Below are 26100 nucleotides of genomic sequence, written 5' to 3' on the forward strand. Positions count from 1 at the left end.
TTCTATACTCTCAACATTGCTTTTAGATAATCTGCTCACCAATGTTTTCTTTGCCTGTACTATTGGGTTGCAGACATCATCAGGACCCTGGGGTGTAAAGAGAAATTCAGAGGTTTCAGAGAATTTCACAGGAGAGGTTTAAGAGGCTATATGGGTCAAATGCAAGCAAATGGGACTAGCTTAGATGGACATTTTGGTCAGCTTGAACAAGTTAGGCTAAAGGACCTGTTTCCATGCTGCATGACTCTTTGACTCTGAGATGAGGCAAAAGTGAAGTCAGGGCAGTATATGACAATACTCCCAAGAGTGATATCAAGGAATCCTAGGAAAACAGAGGTGTGTGTGCTTCAAGGGGAAATTGTTTTGATGGTTGGAATCGTGCCTTTCATGAGTACGGTGAGACGGTTGTGATTATGATTGTAAGACATGGGAGCAGAATTAAGCCATTTGGCCCATCGAGTCTGCTCTGCCATTTGATCATGGCTGGTCTATTTTTCCTCCTCAGCCCCATTCTCCTGCCTTCTTCCCGTAAACCTTTGACGCCCTTACTAATCAAGAACCTATCACTTTAAAAATACCTAATAACTTGGCCTTCACTAAAGAAACTCCTCCTGATGGTCAGTCACGCCAAAAACAACGTAGATGTGTTTCGGGGTAATGTGCTTGACCCAAACAACTTCCGCTTCAGCAAAGACCTTCCATTAATTGTAAGGTTAGAAGTGGGATGTTCATTGATGTAATATATAATTTCCCATGAACCTGCCCTGCCAATGAACAATATTATGGATGATCTTCTACTTCACCACCTTTCTCACCCTATCCTGAAATGCCTTGATTTCTGTAAGATTTTGAAATCTGTTCCCAATTTTGAATGAAGTCAGTCACTGATCTTCCACGGACAAATGAGGCAGAGAATTGCAAAGTGTCACTGTTCACTGAAGAAATCTCTGCTCATTTCAGCCTAAATGACGTACCTCTCATTTTGAAATGTGATTCATAATTTTTGACCACAAATATTCTCCCTATATCTTGAAGAAACTTGTATGTTTCAATGAAGTCACCATTCATTCTTCTAAATTCTCAAACTTAGAAATTTAGAATTTATTAAGTGGATAAAGTAGGTCTACCATTTCAGGAATTATTCATTTTGGCGAATTATTGCTGCAGTTCCTCCACAGCAAGTATATTTCCTTTGAAATGGAGACCAATATTGCACAACATACTCTTAAGTGTGATCTTGGCAAAGTTCTATATAATTGCAGTAAGTCATCTTGGTTTCTGCATTCAAATCGTCTTATAAGGCCAACGTGCCATTTGCCTTCCTAACTTCCAGTAACTTGTGTACAAAAACGTCCACCTCCTTGAGCAATTATGATTGTCAATAACTGCAAAATTGCCAGTGATGGGCATATTTCAAAAACCAAAAACAAAATGTCTTTTTTTTCCCAAGTGATGTCAAAGTTACAGATCTTGAAATATTAGAGAAGTAGTTGAGAGTCCATAAAAAGATATGTGTAAGGTAGGACTAAAATGGATAATAGAGAAAGTGAAAAGAGGTATTTTATAACACAACAAATGTTGAAAGTGCTCAGCAGGCCAGGGATCATTAATAAAAAGAAAAGCAATCAACACTTCAGGTCCAAGATCATTTATCAGGTTTTCCATATAATGTTTTGTAATTGGGCTTTGTAATACAGTAAGGAACCAAAATATCAGATGTACAAGAAACCCCAAAATAATTAAAATAATGAAACTTTGTGGATCAATCTTGAAAAGAGGTGAAGGTAATAAGTAAATGCCATTTGATCTATCAATTGAACATTTTCAACTGTTTACAAGCATGGCTTTCGGAGAAGAGGTGGGAATATTTTTTTGTCTGGTCATCCAGAAATCATTTGATTATGCACAGAAGTGTGGAGAAATGGCTCTCCTGACTTCAATTGGGAATGACGTGTTTGGAAATGGCTGAAGGTAACTTTCTGACTACGACTAGCAAAATAGAAATTTGAATATACAGTTTTGCAGAGTGCATCAAAGGCATCTCAGTGCATCAAAGGCATCTCTGTGCCAAAACTCGCCACAATCTGTTGTATACAGATGACACCTACTTGAGAGACTTGACCAGTCACAGCCCTAAAATATTACCTATTGCCCAGCTTGATATACCAGACATCAGCGTCTTTGTTTTCTTGCCTCCCTGTCTATTCCAAAGACAATAGATTGTCAACCGCCAGCACTTCAAAACATTGCCACCATATCATTTCCACAAAAACCTCCAAATTCACCTGCATGATATACAGGTCACCAGCAATGCTCTTTCACAATTCAATATCAAGGCTCTAATAATGTTCAGCCAGATCCCATGGATGAGCTACAATCTCTGCAAGCCTGACGGGTGGTGAATCTGTGGAATTCTTTGCCACAGAAGACTGGGGCCAAGTCCATGGATATTTTTAAGGCAGAGATAGATTACTACGGGTGTTGGGGGTTATGGGGAGAAGGTAGGAGAATGGGGTTCGGAGGGAGAGATGGATCAGCCATGATTGAATGGTGGAGTAGACTTGATGGGCCAAATGGTCTAATTCTGCTCCTATCACTTATGACCTAACACAATCTTCCAAAAGGATCTCTCCATTCTGAGTTCTGTCATGGCAAACATTTTCCAAGAGGACAGAAGATGTTCCCAAAGCCCCTCTGGAAATCAAGTTCTTTTGTTACTTATTTTCCCTTGCGTGTTTGTTAATTTTAAACTGGCATATATTTTAACAAATCTTGTTCTGTCGCAAAGAATGAGTATTGTACCATTGTAGACAGAGTATGAAAGATTTTAATTGTCCTATTCTTTTTCATTACAGAAATTCTTGAAACTGCTTTCTGATCTCGTGAGGATAGTTGCATTTGAATGTGAAATTTATATAGGATGGATTAGGAGTTGGAAGAACTCTGGTTTATATCAAGTTTCCAGGGTCAGAACCTCAGAGAGGGTTTGAGGAGAGATGAGTTTGCATCGCAATCAGACGGTGGACTCGGACCGTGATCTGCATTCCTCTGCATCCTCAGTGAGTTTACCTTCAGTTAAAAAGGCACCAAAGAAACGTCGCCTTTCACTTGGGTCTCTATTTCGAAGAAAAAAGGAGTCTAAACGAAAGTCCAGAGACTTAAATGGAGGAGTCGAAGGAATTGCAAGTATTGAAAGCATTCATTCAGAACTTTGTAATGACAAGAACTCGATATTGTCAACATGTGGCTCTTCTGAAAGTGGGATGCCGTCCACTGACAAACAAAGTGGTGACTTTCTTGAATGCCCTCTGTGCCTTTTGCATCAAACTAAGGACAAATTCCCAGACATCATGACTTGCCAGCACAGGTCGTGTGGCGATTGCTTGCGGCAGTACTTGAGAATTGAGATCTCGGAAAGTAGAGTGAATATCAGCTGCCCAGAGTGCACTGAAAAATTCAATCCCCATGATATCCAGCTGATTTTAAATGATGATTCGTTGATGGATAAATATGAGGAATTTATGCTGCGCCGTTGGTTGGTGGCAGATCCAGACTGCAGATGGTGCCCAGCTCCGGATTGTGGGTAAGGAATTTTTTTAAGATCTCATTTGAAAGGACGTTAAATGAAAATAGTGATCTTCATGCGTTCATCTTTCATTTTGAGGTGTTTTAATATTATTCCTATTAGATTTCTGAGTATGTTGTCATTGCTGTGAAGCATTTTTCTACAACAACAATTTCATAGTGTATGTTCTCTTTTGTCTTAATCATTTAACATATACTTTTGCATGCTTCTAACACTGCCAAAGCATTAAAAACATTTTTTTCGGTTGATAATTTAAACCTTTGGCTAAAACAGCAGTAAAACAATATAAAATATAAACAGCAAGATATGAAGCCAGGAAGTCTTTGGTCAAAATTGCCCTCCTTGCATTACAACTGAATTGATTCAAAAATTCAAATTTGAATTGAAGATATTTGAATTGAAGATATTTAAGATATTTGTTCTAGCCCACGTCTTTAGAATTTTTGATCAAATTTGAGCACAGTGGTGGAGTTGCTGCCTTCCAGTGATAGAGACCCGGGTTTAAACTCCTAACTACGGGTGCTGTCTGTATGGAGTTTATACATTCTCCCTGAGACCACGTGGGATTTCCCAGGGTGCTCCAGTTTCCTCCCACAATCCAAAGACTTAGAGATTTGTAGGTTAATTGACCGATAAAAAATTGTAAATTGTCCTTAGTGTGTTGGATAGTACTAGAGTGCGGGGATCGCTGGTCGGCGTAGGGCGGAGGGGGAGAGGGGAGAGGGGGGTGGGGGGGAGAAGAGGGTGCTGCACCAATGCAGGAGAGGTTTGGACCCAACGGGGTCCACTTGGTTTAGTCTTTCTTAAAAAGTGGGATTACATTGGCTACCCTCCAGGAACTGATCCAGAGTCTATAGAACATTGGAAAATGATGGACCAATGCATTCACGATTTCTAGGGCCACCTCCTTGAGTACACTAGGATGCAGACCATCAGACCCTGGGGATTTATCTGTCCCAATGCCATTTCCTGACTAATGTGGATTCCATTCAGTTCCTCACTTCCACTAGATCCTCGGTCCCCTAGTATTTCTGGGAGATCGTGTCTTAGTGAAGACAGAACCAAAGTATTTGTTTAACTGGTCTGCCATTTCCATGTCTCCCATTATAAATTCACCTGTTTCTGACAGTAAGAGACCTGCATTTGTCTTTAAGTGTGATGTGAAATGGAATCACAGTTCCGTTACTTACTAAATGGGGATTTTGATAACAGTTACAGCAGGAAGACTACTCATTGCAGTCAAAGGATGTGATTTACATTGTCAAGAAATTAATTGAGCTATTGCAGGGCAAAAATACTTGTGTTTATATTGGTAGTACTATAATTTATTACATATGGGGTAAATAGCCTTCTGATTTCTATTTGTGTACACATTTTGTTTTTGATTCAAAATCTTAGCATTGCATCATGTTTTTTAAATTTAGTCATTTTTTTATATTCACTGCATTCTACATTCATGCTTCAGTGATTAAATTATTTTTCTCTATTTTGTAATGTTTCAGCATTAATGTAATTTTCACCCTGACAAACGGAGAGTTTTCATGAGCATGTGGCTGCTTAGATTTATGGCTCTAAAGAGTGATGGAAATTGGATAGTATATTGGATTGGTGGAAATGAAACCTACTTTACAAGTGAAGCCAGCATATCCTTTAGCATAAATGTTGGTATTTCCTGCCTCATTGATTTCAATTCATAATTACTAGCATTTGTTCAGCTTAAAGGGATTTCTGACGATTTCAGAAGTATGACTAACCTATAGCTCCGGCAGGCAGTTTTCAATTCCATGGCTCCATGTTGTTTGAGATACCAGTAAATCTTTCAAGGATGGCCAAATTGCATTATCATTCTCTGTAAATGTTTATACTGCTGTTTTTCTGTATAGTTATAGATTTTGGCTTTTCTATTCAATTTCACCTACACAGCATTTTAAGCAACGTGAACGTGTTTTGAACTAATAACACTCATCCATCACATCAGTTAGTTGTCCCATCTGCCATTAGGAAGATTGGAGATGCATGCATGAAAGATATAGCTATCTGGCTCAATTTGCAATGGCATGCAAATGCTTTGGGCCAGGCTATATATGTAGATTTAGGACGGTAGAAGTAAAAACCTATGAAATAAGATGTTCAAGCTGTTCACAATGGTGAAACATCCAAATGTGAGAAGAAATCTATCTCTGATGCATATTGTTGGCAGTAATTTTGAGAATTGTGGAAAATGTACTTGGAGGTTTATATGATTTTGCTGAATGAATTATCTGAAGTTTAAGAAACTTTCAGGGGATAATCAATTAATTTTGTCAAAACGTTGATGTCCATTGTAAGCTAGGAGGGGTTTATACTAAATTTATCATACAAATAATATATTTTTGTATTTTGCAGTTTTGCAGTGATAGCATTTGGCTGTGCCAGCTGTCCAAAACTCACCTGCGCAAGAGAAGGATGTGGCACTGAGTTCTGTTACCACTGTAAGCAAATATGGCATCCAAATCAGACTTGCGATGCAGCACGTCAACAGAGAACACATAGTTTACGATTAAGAACAATACGTTCTTCGTCAATCAGCTACAGTCAAGAATCGGGTGCAGCAGGTACAGAAAATTGGACACTTCGGCGATATGTTCAGGACGAGATTACAGGAAGAAAGGGGTTACCTGAAATAAACAGCCTCCTGGTCAATCAGATTTTACCATCTCGTTCTACAGGTAATGGCAACAATGCAGTTTCCAGAATTGTTTGTTTATTTACCAGCTTAGGAAATGTCACGAATTATATATATTTTAATGTTTTCTATTCCAACTAGCTCACGAGCCCAGCTGAACATTTTGCAATCCTGACTGATTGATGAGAGAATTTCCATGTCTTTGTTTTTGTTTGATAAGGAATACACCAGTATTTCATATTGGACTTCTTTGCTTTCTTTGAAATGATCCCAATTTACAATCTCTCGGAGAAAGATGAAATAATCATTGTATACGCAAAATAATTCGTGAAATGCTACTGGGGCTTACTGGGTTTAAAAGAATAAGGTTAAATTTGAGCTGAGAAACAGATATAAGCATTAACTCCAGATTCTATCCTGCAAATTTTTATGCATTGCTGAATCTGGTATTTGCATTTTCAAAATTGTTTTTTAACCGTTCTCTCTACTGACAGCTCCATCAAAATAGCAAATTGTAGATACAATTTCTTGACGTATACTAGTTTATCCAAGTCAAGTTACTTCCATGTTGTCTCAATTTACAAATGCTTTTGTTGAATGACAGAATATGTCCAAGTAATATCAACAAAATTCATCATGAACTTCAGATGGTGGGTTTCTGCCATTGCATAACCCAGTGCCCAGGTGGGTGAGAGATCCAGACAATTTGATTGACAAGTTGTTAATCTGATGACCTTTCAATAGAGCTCAGCTGGAAATACTGAGTTCGACACGTTGGGAGTGGGAAGCAGGGGTGAGGAGGGTGAATGGCAAGCAAGATGAGGGTGGAATAAAAGATTCTTGTGGAATTATATGTACCATAATAAATCTTTTTCTAATTAAGTTTGTTTTGCAACAGGTCAAGTCAAGTTGAGTTTATTATCATGTGTCCAAGTACAGTGGTTGTCCTGAGGCAATGGGTGTAAAGTCATACCACTGTGCATGTTCATTAGAATCTATTAAAACTCTACAGCATAGGATTGGGTCATTCAACCCAACTGTTCATTTTAGTGTTGATATCTACACATGTCATCTGCCACCCTTGTTTCATCTGGCACTGCTTTTAAAGTTATTTGTTCTATCTGTATCAATCTACCTGTGCTGTCTGCTTTATTTCAGGTAAAAAAGATACACTGTGAAAATGCTTTCTGTTGTTAAAGCCAATGGTTATTAATATGGTTAATAATACTTGTTTTAAAAAAATATTGTGCATATGGCACTTCATGTGGACCACTTCTGAAAATGCCTTTTTGCTTTGTAGGATCTTGTTAGTAACTAATGAAAACAATGCCTTGAAATGTGAAAATAAGTGATGTAATTAGAACATGCAGTTCTGGTTATACAACGGTTTGATGCACCGAATCATTACCATCTTGCCTAATCATTTTGCATTTGTTAAAAATGTAATTCATTCATTTTGCAGCGGATGATATTAAACCTTGTCCACGATGTGCAGCATATATAATAAAAATGAATGATGGAAGCTGTAATCATATGACTTGCGCTGTATGTGGTTGCGAGTTCTGTTGGCTTTGTATGAAAGAAATCTCTGACCTACACTATTTAAGGTAACATTTTATATCATTAACTTATATGCCCTGAATTTGTGGTGAAATGACAGGTTACAGCTGATCACTGATTGTTTTGAACAAGGAAATCAGTTAGAATGTTTTTAATGTTAAATAGTTGGCTACCATGTTGTTTACTTTAAAGTATGTCGAATGTCCAGTTGTGCAAGGTATGCTTGCACAAACATGCAGCTGAAGAAATTGAAAGATATTTCCTACCCTACTTGGTAGGAGAAAAAAAGTGAATGGGAAGCCTACAGAAAGAAAATATTGACCTGTTGAGTGTCACCTTCCAAGTCAGGAGGCCTCGTTTGAAATGCTTGAGCTAAAGCATGGAAACATGACAGTTTTACTTGGTATTATCTTCTGGGATCCAACTTCCAATCCACGATTGATGCCAGCTGTAACTGATTGGCAGATCAACCAAGATTCAAGTTTCTAATTATGTAAATCCAAATCTTTATAATAAATGAACAACATTTTTGGGTACCTGCAAAGTATGCAGCTTCTTTTAATATTTTTTTAAAATGCTGATAAAGGGCTGTGGAGAAGAACAGGAATGAAAACCAATGAAATGTTGATTTTAGGAGTGAAGTGGAAGCGTCCAAAAATAATTTGTAATTGAAGTTCTTCATTGCGAGCAGTCAGAGGAGAAAATAAGCCAGATTTCTAAAGCATTTTATAACGACCATAATTTAACCTGTCTCTTAAGAGGCATGAAGACCTTGTTTCAGTTGACGACTCTGTAAATGCCATTAATATGACAGTTCTTTGCTTGACAGGAAAGTGACTGGAATGCTTTACTTGTTCATTTTAGTTGCTATACTTAAGATACCATAATCAGCTTAGTGCAGTTTGGCATCCTAAAGTCGAATTAAATAACTCAAATTTTGCTTGTGGAATAATTGTGCTTCATTTAGATCATCTCTGAAATTTGCACTTAATTCAAGAATTGTATTGTTGTCCAATCTATAATTAATTTTATTGAAACACTTTGAGGAATCAAATTTTATTTCTCCTCATGCACATTGCAACGACTGAATTTCAAATGTCAAATGATCTTGCATTTGTGTGGGAATTCATTATTTTGAGAACCTGAGTTCCGTTGTCTGCTATTATTGAGTGGTAGGCTTTAAGGAAACATTGTTATTTTTGAGATTGTATTTTAATAAACACAATTTACTAAATTAATTTGTCCTTCAAATTGTCTTTAACATCTTGTATGTTCTCTCTTCAGTCCTTCTGGCTGCACATTTTGGGGAAAGAAACCTTGGAGTCGTAAAAAGAAGATCCTGTGGCAGCTTGGCACGTTAGTAGGAGCTCCAGTAGGAATAGCACTCATTGCAGGGATTGCCATTCCAGCCATGATTATTGGGATTCCTGTATATGTGGGCCGCAAGGTACTATATGTATGTTGATGTTTAAAGTGCTATAATACATGTTAATTTAGAAAACAAACTTAATGGCAAATATATTTTCCTATTGGCAATAATGGTTGAATTGATGTTGAAACAAAATGTTTTGTACAAATTAATGCAACTCTTGCAGCTTTAAGAAATACTTCAAATTGCTCATTTTTGCACAGTGAGCAAGATTTACATTGTTCCATTTTCAGCCGACCTCGCACTTTTGACTGCAAGAAAAGTAGTACTGCTAGCAGTTCAGAATTATTGTAATACTGGCAAGTATTTGCCATGACACAATTATTTATAAAGCCATTTAAAAATATTCAAAGCTCATTCTAAATTTGAATAAAAAATAAATTCCTTGATAGATTTCAGAATGTTATAGTGCTCAGTTACCACAGTGAGGACTATATACACAGGTATTTATAGGTCTTGCCTTTAGATTGCCATAAAGAGTGCCACACAAACATTGTGATGATTAATTTAGCAGGCATCTCCAAAAAACTTTGACTGTATTTTGCAAGCATTTACTTGGACTAATCTGTTTCTACATGCATGTAGAATTGACCTCAACAAATCGTCTCAAGTTCTCCTGTCAGCATGGATCCCTTTTCACGGTCCTTTGAGAACTGGCCCCTGAATGGCTTGATGCTATTCACAACAGGAAATGCACTCTAGAGGGAGAATTGAACTTTATTGAAGTTGAAGTGCTTATGGTGTAGGCTTTGGGATTGTAAACGCCTAACATTGCTTATGCAGTGATTTACAGGGCACACACACCCACTGTATAAATTGCAAGCATGTCAATTGTGATTTTATTTTTCCACCAAAGATTCAAAGGTAATCCAGTTTAATCGTAACTTTGCTATCTTTTCTGATTGGTGGCCATGTGGATACTTGATGATTTATCCTCGTAGAAATCAAATTGGTGTGCAGATGAGTTCTGAATTGCATATATTTTAAGACCCGAAACATCACCCATTCCCTCTCTCCTAGATGCTGCCTGACCTGCTGAGTTACTCCAGCATTTTGTAATACCAGCATTTTGTGTCTACCTTCGATTTAAACCAGCATCTGCAGTTCTTTCCTACTCCTCAATCTTTCCTATCCATGTACGTCCAAATGTCTTTAAAATGTTATTGTACTGGGCTCAACTATTTCCTCTGACAGCTTGTTCCATAAACCCACCACCTCTGTGTAGAAAATGGAACTCCTCAGGGCCCCTTTTAAATCTTTCTTCACTCACCTTAAACCCTATGCTCTCCAGTTGGTTCATGTTAACCTAGGGAAAAAATTGTATTCAACATCTGTTCCCTTCATGATTTTATACACTTTTACAAGATTACTTCTCAGTCTCCCAATGTTCAAATCCTTGAGTCCTGGCAGCATTGTCATGAATCTACTCTGCACCCTTTGCAGCTTAATGCCATCTTTCATTTAGCAGGGTGACCAAAACGGAACACAATATGTCAAGTGCAACCTCACCAGAGTCTGGTACAATTGTAATGTTGTAACCTCAATACTCAATTCCCGATTGATGAAGGCCAGTGCCATTGACCAGTTGTTTTATACAATAACCTATATTTGTTATAAATTGTTGTGAACACCTAGGAGCACCATTTATTAGTGCTCCAAATGTGTTGATCAGTCGTAGAGAATAATAGAATCTAAGTTGCCACATCAGTAATTCATTTGTTGAGAAAGCAGCTGTGGTAATATGGTTACCTAGTGGGTGCTTAATTAAAATGGAGAATTTGTTCAGCCTAACATGGTAATAAAGCTTGAAATCTTTCAGCTTGTAAAACTAATCCAACCAGTTGATAAATTTCCCATGTTGTGAATTATAAGATCTTTTTGCAAGGCAGGCGCAAGTTCTCAAATTGAATCAAGACTCTCCCCTGATTCTCAGTCTAAAGAAGGGTCTCAACCCAAAATGTCACCATTCCTTCTCTCCAGAGATGCTGCCTGCCCCGCTGAGTTACTCCAGCATTTTGAATCTTATCTTCCTGTAAATGACGATGCTCACTGATTGGATCAGAGGAGATAAAACAAACAAAGTCGTCTTTTCTATTGGATAATTTAATAAAATGTGCCAAGAGCCGTTGTGAAGGCAATTCGTTTTTTTTTAAAACTTTGTTAGAACCAAAGCTGTATTATTCCTTTAGAATTGAATTTTAAAATTGACTATGTCTTTGTTGATCAAGTAGCTATCACTGTTTGGATCCTAAATTGGATGGAAAAATACAGTGTGTACTGAACTAAGATTCAAAATGCCAAATATGAACCTGTGTTATGTATGGTCACAATAATTAATTATTACAGAAGGGAACAGATAAATTGAATACAATTTTTTTCCCCAGGTTTACATGAATCAACTAGAGAGCATAGGGCTTAAGGTGTAAAATTTCAATTCTCTGTTTAGGACCTTCCTTTATACCTACTTTATTTTATCAAGCTTTTAGTTCCTTCTAATATTGCCAGCTGACATGGCATCTGTTTGTCATTCTTCGGTGCTTTGTGGTTTTACGGGAATTTAAAGGAATTATGTTTCTTCCTCATACTTATCTGCCATGCTCTTCTCTAATTTGCATTACTATGATACATGTATTTAAGAATCATTTTGTGTTGTAATATATACCAAAGCATTTCGTAATATAATTGAATAGAAAAGTCCCCTTTTTCCCCACTTCCTCTCCCTCTGGGAACATGATTAGAATCTGACAAACACCTGTTTAAAGTTATTATTTTTTTTCAGATACATAATCGCTATGAAGGAAAAGACATTTCAAAGCACAAGCGGAACTTGGCAATCACTGGAGGAGTAACATTGTCAGTCATTGTTTCGCCTGTTGTTGCTGCAGTAACTGTAGGTAAGGAAACAATTAGCCTTAGAACATCATAGATTTCCGTTCAATCATTGGATAAAAGCTGGGTGTATTTGTAGTTACGATTGCAACTTATAAATGTATTATCCTGGACAAAGTAGGAGCACAGACAATAGAAAAAGCATTTAATGCAGCATTTTTAGGATATTAAAATTGGCCAGATTGTCAGTGCCATTCTTGCATTCTGACCTTCCTGCATTGATTTTTGTTGAGCAAGTAGAAGTGAATGTTTTTGCTTTGTTGCATTTGATTTGATTCAGATTTTAGTGTTTTTATTTTTTAAAGTAAACTTTGTTTTACTATTGTTATTTTATATCTGACAACATTCAAACGTGTCATTTTAACAGAAAGGATATTGCTTGGAAAACTTTTCATTGAGCTAGAATTAGATGGAGGTCAAGGAATGCTCAGCATGAGATCCCATTAAGGCCAAAGTCCCAGCTACCCGAGTGTGTAAGGAAAGTGCATTGACCATCTATAGTTCCAGCAAGTGGACTTGTTTCAGGAGGGCTACCTTTATGTGCAAATAACTAAGTAACCTTGAATTAAAAAAATATATAATCTGATAATTGGACCCCTTGCAAAATGAGTTTGCCAAGTAGCTTACTTCAAAGCACTTTTTACAAATGTTCTACAATGAAGTGCATGCCACTTAAACTCTGTCAGCTTTTTAGGTAGACACAAAATGTTGGAGTAACTCAGCGGGACACGCAGCATCTCTGGAGAGAAGGAATGTCAGCTTTTTATATTGATTTTCTTCTGCTGATGTTGGTGGGTTTATGGTGCCATTGAAGGCATATAGTGGATTGTTAGACTTGAAGATTAGGTTACAACATTAACACAAAAAAAATTGGCCTGATTGGCGTGTGCTGATCCTGATGAGGTTTCTTGATGAAGCATGGATGTGTGTTGGGTGCATTGTTTGAATTGAAAATGAATTGAATAGTAAACATGGAACTGGTTGATGGGCACAAATCTGCTCCATTAGCTGCTGGATGTCAACGTCAACTTTTTTTGGCTTTCTTGTGCATCTTTTCCAATTCTTGCAGTCATTGTTGAACCTGGCCACCACCTACAGCTGGAAATAGCATACTGCTATTCTCCTTGGAGCAAATGCAAAGCAGGGAATCTTAACTAAAGCAGCTGCAGATCCCTTTTGGTTACTACACAATGTTCTTGCAGACTATTAATTCAGGTCTTCATATTGTATTGCATTCTTTGCATTTCGTCTACATTCCCAAGTCCCAATTTCAGACTTGACAAAGATTGGTAGATACTTCATAAACAGCCTACTCAAGGTTTGCCCCTCTATGTAACTGTTCACTGTTGGGTGCTTGAACCATTTGATTGAATCTATTCAGAGCATTGAGCTCCTACCATTTTCCTGGCTAAATCTGCATTGGCAGCGATGAGTAGGGTTTCAGATTTAATCACAGAGAATTGTGGACAGTTGGACTATATGAGAGTCTAAAATTACAAACACACTGTCACAAATACTAAGCAGATCAAGCAACATTCATGAAGTAGTTTAACCTTGTTGGTTAACTAGGTAAAAAAGTCTGATCTTGTAGGGGAAAAGTGGATGAATTTCTTCTGCTGTTCCTCAAACGGCTTACTGTCAGTCTTTCTCCATAGTTTGCATCGTATTCTGGCATGTTGTGCTTGGGATTTGCTGTTTGTACGTTTGCTTAGTTCTCCCCTTAATACTTGGCTGATCACAAGTGGAGCAATATTTTGAATCTACTTTTGAGACGGCAGGATCAGTTGTGTGGAGATTGGCTTCTGGATAAAATTCCTGCTGGGAATTTTATTGCAATACATTGGATACAAAAATGCAGTTGAAGATGTGATGTTTAAATGGACATCTAGAGCCTTGAGTATGATGGCTGTGTAAAAGAAAAATGTTTCAGGATGGTGAAATTGACCCGAGTATGTTGCATCACTGCACCTCTGACCACCTTCCACCTTGGAGGAAGTGGGAGGAGTCGAAGTTGTTGAGGGTAAGGACCAGCTCTGCTAAGCGGAGGAGAGTATTGGTAGACGGAGATTGGCTGGTTTAATTTCTTTCCTTTGCATATATCAAGATTGGATGATTTGACAGAGTAGGATACACTAGTGGGTGAGTGATTGAGTGTTGTCAATTTTTCAACATAGCAAAATGTAATTCATTCTCGGAAATGTTTTGGGACACTAGAGAGTTGTGATCTTGTATGAATGCAGTTATTTTTTTCCTTTCCCCATAGTATTGAAATTTATTCTTGCACAAAACACAGTCTAGCCAGTTTAGACATGGGTTGTTTTCAACTCTTTTATTGTAAAGCCATTATATCATTTACCCGCTGCACCTTTTATTAAGAACATTGAGAAACTGCCCATGAGAAGAAATGGATTGGATTGTGGTGCAAAAGATTCTTATAATTGGATATTGTCTCATTTTTCTTCTGTGTATTGAATGTCACTGATTTGGCTTCATTGTGGAGGTTGAGTATAATGCATTTGACTCATCCAAATTATTTTCTTCATGGAATTCGATTCACAGCAGTGAGAATTAATGCACTCGGCACCTTAAGCACCTGTCCTTCCATTAGTTCCTCTTTATCATACATTGGGGTGAAGCAGCAATTCACTTGCACTTCCAATTTATTGTATTACTTTCAGTGTTTACATTGTGGTGAGAGGTTAATGGGAGAAATGGGCTTCAGCAGGGCGAGTGGGGGCAGGGGAAAGAAATGGTGCATGAGGGGAGTGGTGGGTATTACTTGAAATTAGATAATTCAATGTTCATACTACCATCACTGTGTCTCCCAACAATATCCTGATGAATTATCATTGACCAGAAATTCAACTGGATTGACTGCATATATACTGCAGTCCCATGAGGAGGAGGAGGAGGAGGTAAATGAATTGCCTTTCAACACCCCACAGCCTTTCCACCATCAACAAGGCCAAGTCAGGAGTATGGTGGAATATTCTTTATCTGCCTGGATTATTGTAGCAGCAACACTCAAGAAGCTTGACACCATCCAGGACAAAGCAGTCCACCTTATTGGCATCCCATTTAGTCCCGCTATCATTGGCTCATGGTGGTGGTGGCTGTAGCTGTATCATCTACAAAAGGACTGAAGTTACTTGCTCAGGCTATTTTGACAGCATTGCTGTGACCCATGACCTTTATTTCCAAGGAGAACCAGGGCAGCAGCCGCATGGGGTTGCTATCTCAGCACTGTGGTTGAATTCTGCCCTAGATGATTATGTCATCTACATCCAAGCAGCTGTGTTCAATAAAAACAGGAAAAAAAACATGTTGCTAACATTTGAGTAAAATGCAATGTGACATTTTCATATTGTACCTATTTCAACTGTGGAAATAACCAGCTCAATGCAATAATAGAAACATAGAAACTTAGAAAATAGGTGCAGGTGTAGGCCATTCATATTTGCCCTGAAAATATGGGTTGTCGGAAAGCATTCTTAGCTATGTTATGGAAATGTACTGAAGTTCTGAGTCTGTTAAATATGGTCAGAACACCCAATATGGTAGATCAGGAGGCTAAAACTGGCGAACATTGCTAATAGATTTTTTTCTGGTTTTATTGCTTTGTTGAGTAAATTATCATTGAAATCTGGCAGTCTGCATTTTGAGTTTGTGTCTTTGGCTATCTGCCTTGCGCTGACACCCAAATTCATTCCATGCAACTGTCAATTATCTTTTCTAATTGACACTTATTAGAAATGAATGTAGAACTCAAAAGGATGATTTCTGCAAAGTGTTAGACATCCTATTACTATTTTCGTTTTCTGGTAGAGAATTGTATAAATTTGAGCATAATCTGGATGTAATTGGGGAAATGGTAAATAAAAATTAGAACACATTTATTAATAAACCTGCACTAAGGGAATAGACCAGTTATAACACAAGATGGTTAGTGAAGAATTAGTGTTCATACAATCATTTGGTTCAGCAGTTGGAAATAGCAGCTTACACAGGTGGAGCTGGTACTTTAAGGTGATTTAAGTTTGTCAGCCTTGCTTGAATTTACCAAAGACTGGTAAGTGACGTTAGATTATTTTTTTAATCTCTGGCATCACATTTCAAATGAACAGTGTGAATCAATGGAGTGAAGCACATTAATATCCTGCAGCAAACAGTTGTGGATATTCTATGTTCTGCCTTTTAAATGGCTTTCTTTTTTATGTTCTATCTTAATAGGCATTGGAGTACCCATTATGTTAGCGTATGTATACGGAGTGGTTCCTATCTCCCTCTGCCGTAGTGGTGGCTGTGGTGTTTCTGCTGGCACAGGAAAGGGTGTGCGGATAGAATTCGACGATGAAAATGATAATGTCGGCAGAGGAAATGCAGCATTGGGTAAGCACATTTTTTATCCCTCCCCAAGTTCCCTGCTACCTTCAGTATGTTTAATTACTATTTAAAAAGTACACATTTTCACCTCTGAAGCAAGTTGACAGCATCTTAAAACTCTTGTGTTCTCAGCAATCATTTTTCTGCATATCATCTATTGTGTTATTTAAAAAGAAAAAGATCGCAGACCTGAGGAATCATTTATTTTGTGCTACATTATTTGCAGATTTGCAATTTTATTTTCGACAATACATGATTCTTTGAATGTTGTGCAGGATGCAAGTGTATTCACCAAATGTAGACATGATAAAATATAATGGATTATTAAGAAAATATATTAGGAAGCTCTATAAGAGGCTTCGTTTGTAATATCTATCCAAAATGTTAACTGCTCTCAAGTGAAATAAACCAAAGTAATACTATTGTTTGTTTTGCGTGCATCTAGATGCCACTTTTGTAGTTGAAGCTCGCAATAACCCCAGCATTGGAGAGGGAAGTGTCGGAGGCTTAACGGGCAGTTTGAGTGCCAGTGGCAGTCACATGGACAGAATAGGTGTAATACGAGACAACCTGAGTGAAACAGCGAGCACGATGGCACTAGCTGGAGCTAGTATCACCGGGAGTCTCTCTGGGAGTGCGATGGTCAACTGTTTCAATAGGTAAGTCCTGGAAATTTGTTTTCATTGCAGCTTTTTTAAACAGATACTTAATAATGAAAACTAACTTGGAGTACTGTGTACACAGCACACACTACTGTGCAAGGAAAGAGAAGATGACTGCATGCAGAGGCAGTGATCCAGCTGTTGACTACAAACATAAAATGTTATGGTATTGGAATAGGTCACCTGGTCGCTCCCATTACTGTGAGCCACCCATTCAGATCCCACACTTTCTCTTAAACCCCATGCCTTTAATGTTCCTACTTTTCCAAATTATTTAATTTTTGAGCTCTTTCAGCAATGTTTTACAATTGTTATGTATTCTGATTCTGCTGTGGAAGGAGGCAAAAAAAATGTTTATTAATCATTGGCAGTACTATCTTTAGTGTAAGAAAATAACTGCAGATGCTGGTACAAATCGAAGGTATTTATTCACAAAATGCTGGAGTAACTCAGCAGGTCAGGCAGCATCTCAGGAGAGAAGGAATGGATGACGTTTCGGGTCGAGACCCTTCTTCAGACTGATGTCAGGGGGGCGGGACAAGGGAAGGATATAGGTGGAGACAGGAAGATAGAGGGAGAACTGGGAAGGGGGAGGGGAAGAGAGGGACAAGAACTATCTAAAGTTGGAGAAGTCAATGTTCATACTGCTGGGCTGTAAACTGCCCAAGTGGAAAACGAGGTGCTGTTCCTCCAATTTCTGGTGGGCCTCACTATGGCACTTATTACAGTTCCTATTACATAAGAAGTGTGAAATTCATGTACTAAAATATACGTTTTTTATTCCTAATAAATGATTGAGATGTCATTTTGTTCAAATTGCTTTCTACGTTTTGTTATTTTATCTTTAATTTTATTTTAATCCAATTTATTGTAGATTAGAAGTGCAAGCAGATATCCAGAAGGAACAATATAGTCTCAGTGGTGAGTCTGGCACAGTCAGCATTGGAACCATCAGTGATAATGCCAGCACGAGGGCTATGGCAGGATCCATTATCAATTCCTACAACCCACAGGACAGGTCCGTTATTTTGCTGACATTTTTAGTGCATTGAAATTTTAATTTTTTTTTTAATGAATTAAAAAACTACATTTTAGGCATTAGTTAACTCTAACTTAGTTATCTTTAACTAAGATATACATTAGTTAAAACTGAAACTTAAGTACATTTTAAGGTATTTAAAATGTACTTAAACTATTATTGATTTTGGAATTGTTTTGTCACTGGAAAAATGCAGTAAATTAAAAAAAATATTTTAAAGAATAAGTCTGGGGATTTTCTGTCTTCCATTTGGCTTCCATGTAGTTAGTTGTCTAATAGTGCCTTGTGGTTCACCATACTAATGCAGAAAAAAACCATGAAAGACCATGAAATCATATGCTTCCCTTTTGGGCCTCCAATCCTATTAATGTTCTATGCCGTAATTAAGTACCTTTATAAAGTACTGCAGTAATGCAGGCTTTTTGGTGGCTAAATTGTACTGATTGTCTTGCGTGTGTCCAGTGGCTACTTACAAAAGTTCTGATATTGTACCAAGAATTGTTTGTGAAATTTGATCAGAGGTTACATTTCTGTCTTCTGTCTGTAAAATCAATGCAAATTGCATCATAGTTCCACATGATACTGCCAGCTGTGGCCTTGTACATACTGACATTTAATAAATACACATGAGTTTAATCCTTAAATTGCTGAACTTTTGCACTCCGTTGCTTTACTAATGGTAGAGGAAATACAAAAAGTAAGGCTTCTAAAAATAGTCCATTATCTGCGAAAATCAAAGACCGGTTTGCATCTTTGGGCAAGTGGAATTGACACATGAACATGGTTCTAGACAAATTCTTTCCTTGGACCTACTTTCCTCCCATTACTAATGTTGGTTTCAATTTAATAGTTGGACCACTTTACTCTTTTTTCTGATAATTTTTCAGAGTGGGGAAATATGTCTTTATAATCTCCCAGAGGTATATAAAATCATGAGAGGAATAGAAATATAGAAACATAGAAAATAGGTGCAGGAGGAGGCCATTTGGCTCTTCGAGCCAGCACCGCCATTCATCGTGATCATGGCTGATCATCCACAGTCAGTAACCTGTGCCCAACTCCCCATATCTATTGATTCCACTAGCCCCCAGAGCTCTATCTCACTCTCTCTTAAATTTATCCAGTGATTTGGCCTCCACTGCCCTCTGTGGCAGAGAATTCCACAAATTCACAACTCTCTGGGTGAAAAAGTTCCTTCTCATCTCAGTTTTAAATGTCCTCCCCTTTATTCTAAGACTGTGGCCCCTGGTTCTGGACTCCCCCAACATTGGGAACATTTTTCCTGCATCTAGCTTGTTCAGTCCTTTTATAATTTTATATATCTCTATAAGATCCCCTCTCATCCTTCTAAACTCCAGTGAATACAAGCCTAGTCTTTTCAATCTTTCCTCATATGACAGTCCCGCCGTCCCAGGGATCAATCTCGTGAACCTACGCTGCAATGCCTCAATTCCAAGGATGTCCTTCCTCAAATTAGGAGACCAAAACTGTACACAATACTCCAGATGTGGAGTATTGATACAACTGCAGAAGAACCTCTTTACTCCTATACTGAAATCCTCTCGTTATGAAGACCAACATGCCATTAGCTTTCTTCACTGCCTGCTGTTCCTGCATGCCAACTTTCAGTGACTGGTGTACAAGGACACCCAGGACTCGCTGCACTTCCTCCTTACCTAACCTGACACCGTTGAGATAATAATCTGCCTCCTTGTTTTTGCTGCCAAAGCGGATAACCTCACATTTATCTACATTATACTGCATCTGCCATGCATCTATCTGCCCACTCACTCAACCTATCCAGGTCACCCTGCAACCTCCTAACATTCTCTTCGCAGTTCACATTGCCACCCAGCTTTGTGTCATCGGCAAACTTGCTAGTGTTACTTCTAATTCCTTCATCCAAATCATTAATATATATGGTAAATAGTTGCGGCCCCAACACCGAGCCTTGCGGCACTCCACTCGCCACTGCCTGCCATTCTGAAAAGGACCCGTTTACTCCTACTCTGCTTCCTGTCTGCCAACCAATTCTCTATCCATGTCAACACCCTACCCCAAAAACTATGTGCTCTAATTTTGCTCACCAATCTCCCGTGTGGGACCTTATCAAAGGCTTTCTGAAAGTCTAAATACACTACATCCACTGGCTCCCCTTCATCCATTTTACTTGTCACATCCTCAAAAAATTCCAGAAGATTAGTCAAGCATGATTTCCCTTTCATAAATCCCTGCTGACTTAGACTTATCCTTTTACTACTATCCAAATGCACCATTATTACCTCTTTAATAATTGACTCCAGCATCTTCCCCACCACCGATGTCAGGCTAACTGGTCTGCAATTCCCCGTTTTCTCTCTCTCGCTCCTTTCTTGAAAAGTGGAATAACATTAGCTATCCTCCAATCCACAGGAACTGATCCTGAATCTATTGAGCATTGGAAAATGATCACCAATGCATCCACTATTTCTAGAGCCACCTCCCTGAGTACCCTGGGATGCAGACCATCAGGCCCTGGGGATTTATCAACCTTCAGTCCCATCAGTCTACCCAATACTATTTCTCATCTAATGCAAATTGCTTTCAGTTCCTTCTTTCAGAATAGATTGGGTAAAATCACAGAGTCTCGTGAAGACTTCAGAGTCTCTCGAGAAGGGGAATCGAGAACCATAGGTTTAAGATGAAGGGGGAAAGATTTTACTCGAATCTGAGGTTTAACTTTTTCACACAGAGGGTGTGGATGTATGGAACGAGGTGCCGGAGGAGGGAGTTGTGCAATGTCTAAGAAGCAATTAGACAGGTACATGATAGAACAGACTCAGAGGGATATGGGTTAAATGCAGGCAGGTGGGACTAGTGTAGATGGGACATGTTGGTTGGTGTGGGCAAGTTGGGCCGAGGGGCCTGTTTCCACACACTATGACTGTGATATTTTTGTAAATACAGAACCAGTCCACTGCATGACCAGCAGCACCAATGTACTCCCTGGTGGTAATTGGATTTTGAGCTAGTAGAATGCATCCCACCACTCTGAACAAGGCTTGTGAGAAATAATCCAGTGTACTTCTATTTGATGTACAGTAACTGGGATGGAAAGTGCACCTGTTCATTTGGCCCTCTAATTATGTCAAGTATAGACATTTTTTTAATGTTATAATAGTGAAATCTTCCTTGTAAGTACCTGTTAGGAGGGAATAATTCTATTTGGATTAAAGATTCACAGAATAAAGATTTCCTCCATTGAAAGCACCAAATTTAACGAAGTTCCTGGATCATTTGTGAGTGTCCTAATATCTTCATTGGTTTAAAAGATCTGTTACAAAGAGGATTCATTATTATGCTTGAGTGTGGATTGTGCTTTGCAAGATACATGGGTAATTGGGTAAATGGGTAATTGTAATAAACATTTCTCAAACTGCATGTAAATTATGTATTTCAATGATTGCATTTGTTCACAAGATAACATACATCTACTGCCCTGCTGCCAGCTTTTTTATTATAGGAATAAGGATTGTTATTGGCAAGATCAGCAATAGGTGGCCATGCCAAATTGTCCTTTAAGTTGGCTGCATCTTTGTACCCCTGAAGTTCTCATGATCCCCTAACACAAAGTAACAAAGAAATCCAAAATCCTGCATCAGTGACAATAAAATTCAGTACAGTAGTTGCTGTTCAAACTGTTACTAATTGTAAGATCAACATTTATTTGAACCTTCGTGTAGGAAAGAAACTGCAGATGCTGGTTAAAATCAAAGGTAGACACAAAATGCTGGAGTAACTCAGCAGGTCAGGCAGCATCTCGGGAGAGAAGGAATGGGTAACATTTCGGGTCGAGACCCTTCTTCAGATTGATGTCGGGAGGGGGCGGGACAAAGATAGGATGGAGTTGGAGACAGGAAGACTAGTGGGAGAACTGGGAAGGGTGAGGGGATAGAGAGGGAAAGCAGGGACTATCTGAAGTTAGAGAAGTCAATGTTCATACTGCTGGGGTGTAAACTACCTAAGCGAAATATGAGGTGCTGTTTCTCCAATTTGCACTGGGCCCCACTCTGACAATGTAGGAGGCCCAGGACAGAAAGGTCAGATTGGGAATGGGAGGGAGAGTTGAAGTGCTGAGCCACCGGGAGATCAGGTATGTTAAGATGGACTGAGCGGAGGTGTTCAGCGAAACGATCGCCGAGCCTGCGCTTGGTCTCGCCGATGTAGAGAAGTTGACATCTGGAACAATGGATGCAGTAGATGAGGTTGGAGGATATGCAGGTGAACCTCTGCCTCACCTGGAAAGACTTTGGGTCCATGGATGGAGTCAAGGAGGGAGGTAAAGGGACAGGTGTTGCATCTTCTGTGGTTACAGGGGAAAGTACCTGGGGCAGGGATGGTTTGGGTGGGAAGAGACGAGTGGACCAGGGAATTTCAGAGGGAACGGTCTCTGCGGAAAGCAGAAAGGGGTGGAGATGGGAAGATGGGCAGAACCTTCATATGGATTCATGCCTGCCGTTTGATTGTTGCCTATTTAATATCAGAAATGGTTGAACTACAATTAAGTTTAGAGTTTTCAATGTATTGCAAATTGAATATTGCGAAGTGAACTTAAAATGTTATTTATCTCCTATTAGGGAAGGAAACAGTCTGGAGGTGCAAGTTGATATTGAATCAAAGCCTGCAAAGTTTCGGCACAATAGTGGAAGCAGTAGTGTGGATGACAGCAGTCGTAATGTAGCCGCTTTAACCTCGGCCCCTCCTCCAGATAATCGAAGCAATGCTTCCAAATGGCCCAAAGAAACAGCGACTACAAAGTGCAAAGGAAAATTGCAGAAAAAAGGCAGTATGAAGATAAATGAAACTCGGGAAGAAATGGATGCACAGTTATTAGAACAGAGAAGCACTAATTCAAGTGAATTTGATTCTCCGTCTCTTAGTGACAGTATTCCATCTGTAGCAGACTCTCACTCCAGCCATTTCTCAGAATTTAGTGGTTCCGATATGGAGAGCATGAAAACATCTTGTAGCCATGGTTCGAGTGACTATCACAGTCGGTTTTCAGTAGTCAGTCCCCTACCAGAGGTGGAAAATGATCGTCTGGAGACATGTCCATCACAAAGTAGTCATCTTGCATCCGTTGCAACTGGACCAAGTACAGAAGTTTTGCAGCTGAGCTTCATCGCGGAGGAGAATGGTGCTGTAACTTCAGTGCCAAATAACGCCAATGAGGAAACAGAAAATGCAACCAATAATAATCAGCAGCAACAGAACAATGCAATTCATACGGAAATTTAACCTTTTAGTGCTGCAATTTGTATCATAAATGTCATTAATCAGTTCTGCTAACAGTTATTATATACTGATGTCAAATAAAAGAAAAATAATAACGAGGACTGAAACTGGTGCTTATTAACCAGCAAGATCATGGAGTTTGAAGGTCAAAGTATAGGTGTCAGGGTTAAATATTAGATCTGCTTCCCAGTTGTCCAGTTTAATTTTTAAAGGCTGGGAGAACAGGCAGCAGAATGTTTTGAAATGCATTTATTGGGCAATAAGTGATGGTCTATTTTTCTGTCATGGAGAAATCCCAAAATGCAAGCTGAAATCAGTTGACAGTTATATTTTAAAAAACTGCATTCTTGACTGTGGTTATTCTGTAATTGAAGATCGACCCATTCTCCTTCACTGTTTCCTGGTGCCTTTGAAAAAGACTGTTTAATACCTGCTTTATTTGAGGATATATTTATACTTCTCAAAAAATACTTTGACTACATTATACCACGCAAGAATACTAACAAAATGGATGAAAATTGTGTATAATGAATGAATTACCTTAAGATATAACCCTATATTAGCCTACCAAAGACAGTACTCAGGCTTTAGAAAATGTTTTGCATACCATTTGTTTTGAAAAAGTATTCATAGCAGATGATTGCTGCTAGTGCAGTTTGTTACAGATTGAAAGCACAGTGCAGAATTTGCACATTGCTTTGAAGCATTAAAGAGAGGTAAAGACTATGGCCTTTTCCCCCCTTATGGACTGAGACACTAATAACACTCACAAAGGCTATCCTCGGCCTAAAAGGTGCACTGTTGAACTTCACTTAAATGCAAAATTGAGTCATTACAGTATGTTTTGCGCATTATGCAGTGTGTATTTGGTTTATGTTGCCATGTTGATAATGCTTGAAATTGTATCCTTATGAACGGAAGAATAAAAAAAAGAAACAAGTTGCAATCTTTTTAATTTTCTTTAAGCTTTAGGACACTAGTGCCAGTTACAATATGTTGCCTATGCTTGGTTTGGTATTTATATATTTGCAAGCTGGTTTGCCTAACAGGGTGACTGTAAGAAACGTATCTAAAAATAAATATAATAAAATTCATCACTTTGAGTATTATTATAGTCTGCAAACGTTTGAAATATTAAATGCAATTTTTTAAAAAAGAATATTATAACTAAGTACTATCCCTGGCTCAGTAAAAGACTTCAGGCATGCAGACTGGGAAGATGCCAGGGCTGTCTGAACAAAGGAAATTTATTTTTGATGGTGGTGACTGGATGAGAGAGGGGAAGGTCTGTCAGTGTTACTGCATGGGTTATTTTGGGATCCCTGGTGGGAATATAACTCCAGTCATCTGATTGGGATAAGAACTGACTTTTCCGGTCAAATTACTTGGTCTAAATTGAAAAGCAAATTATTGTAGACTGATTGCATAGTCTCACCAGTGCAGCTTCAACAGGTTGCAAAAGACAAGAAATTAACTATTGATCTTTCTAAAATTAGTTTGAATTTGGAGATCTGAATTTTAATCAGCCAGTCCTTGGGTGCCAGCCAACAGTTAACAAGCTATCAGATGGTTAAGTCTTCAACTGGAAGTGGTTACTTGAATAGGTGTTAATTTGTAATCTCTGCTGAGAAATGTACTTGGACTTTGGGTGGGGTTGGAAAACTGAGTCAGTTTTGCATGAGTAATTTTGTTGAGTACAGCTCAGCTGCAAGACAAATAGGGTTATCATAAAGGATTTTAACTTTCCCAATATAGACGAGGACTGTCATAGTGCAAAGGGCATAAAAGGGTTTGTCAAATGTGTTCAAGAAAGTATCTGGCAATTTGTAGAGGGCCCTACAAGGGAGAGGGCAAAGCTTGATCTACTCTTAGGAAATTAGGAAGGGCAAGTTTAGTTTGGAGAAACAGCATGAAACAGGCCAATTGCACCAACCAGCAATCCCCACGCACTTACACTATCTCACACACACTAGGGACAATTTACAATTATACCAAGCCAATTAACCTAAAAACCTGTACATCTTTGGAGTATGGGAGGAAGCCAGAGATACTGGAGAAAATCCACGCAGGTCACGGGGAGAACGTACAAACTACGTACAGGCAAGCACTTGTAGTTAGGATCGAATCTGGGTCTTCTGCGCTGTAAGGCAGCAACTCTACCTACCGCAAGTAACTGAAAGGCATGTGGGTGAGCCTTTTGGGACCAATGACCACTACTCTAGTGGTTTTAAAATAGTTATGGATAAAGGCAGGGCAAGCCCACAAGTTAAAATTCAGAATTGGGGCAAGGCCAACTTTGAATGTATTATATTAGAACTTGCTAAAGTTTATTGGACTAGGTTATTTGTGGGCAAAGGAATGTCTGGAAAGTGGGATGCTTTTAAAAGTGTAATGACAAGTTCAGGGCATGCATGTTCCTGTTAGAGTGAAAAGCAAAGCAGGTGGAAGAAAGGATGTTTGGGATGATGAAATAAATGAAGGCTCTGATCAGGAGAAAGAAGGCATGGGACAGGTGCAGGCAGCTGGGATCCTTGGAAATGTTTCGCAAACAGGAGCATACTGAAGGAAATCAGGAGGGCAAAAAGGGGGAAAGGAGATTGCTCTGGCAGATAA

At 38.7% G+C, this 26100-nt stretch overlaps 1 protein-coding gene across 1 annotated transcript in view; it reads left to right on the forward strand.

The window, feature by feature from the left end:
* rnf19a (ring finger protein 19A, RBR E3 ubiquitin protein ligase) overlaps positions 1-24546 on the forward strand; it is a 55379-nt gene extending 30833 nt beyond the window's left edge. Inside the window, exons 2-10 of the mRNA XM_078397792.1 lie at positions 2856-3583; positions 5972-6294; positions 7714-7858; positions 9096-9258; positions 12020-12134; positions 16360-16518; positions 16958-17171; positions 18049-18192; positions 22830-24546. Of these exons, the coding sequence (XP_078253918.1) occupies positions 2997-3583; positions 5972-6294; positions 7714-7858; positions 9096-9258; positions 12020-12134; positions 16360-16518; positions 16958-17171; positions 18049-18192; positions 22830-23490 (2511 nt within the window). The 5' untranslated portion in view covers positions 2856-2996 and the 3' untranslated portion in view covers positions 23491-24546. The remainder of the gene's footprint in view (positions 1-2855; positions 3584-5971; positions 6295-7713; positions 7859-9095; positions 9259-12019; positions 12135-16359; positions 16519-16957; positions 17172-18048; positions 18193-22829) is intronic.
* The last annotated feature ends 1554 nt before the right edge of the window (positions 24547-26100 follow it).

This window comes from Rhinoraja longicauda, chromosome 4 (assembly GCF_053455715.1).
Source record: "Rhinoraja longicauda isolate Sanriku21f chromosome 4, sRhiLon1.1, whole genome shotgun sequence".
NCBI lineage: Eukaryota > Metazoa > Chordata > Chondrichthyes > Rajiformes > Arhynchobatidae > Rhinoraja > Rhinoraja longicauda.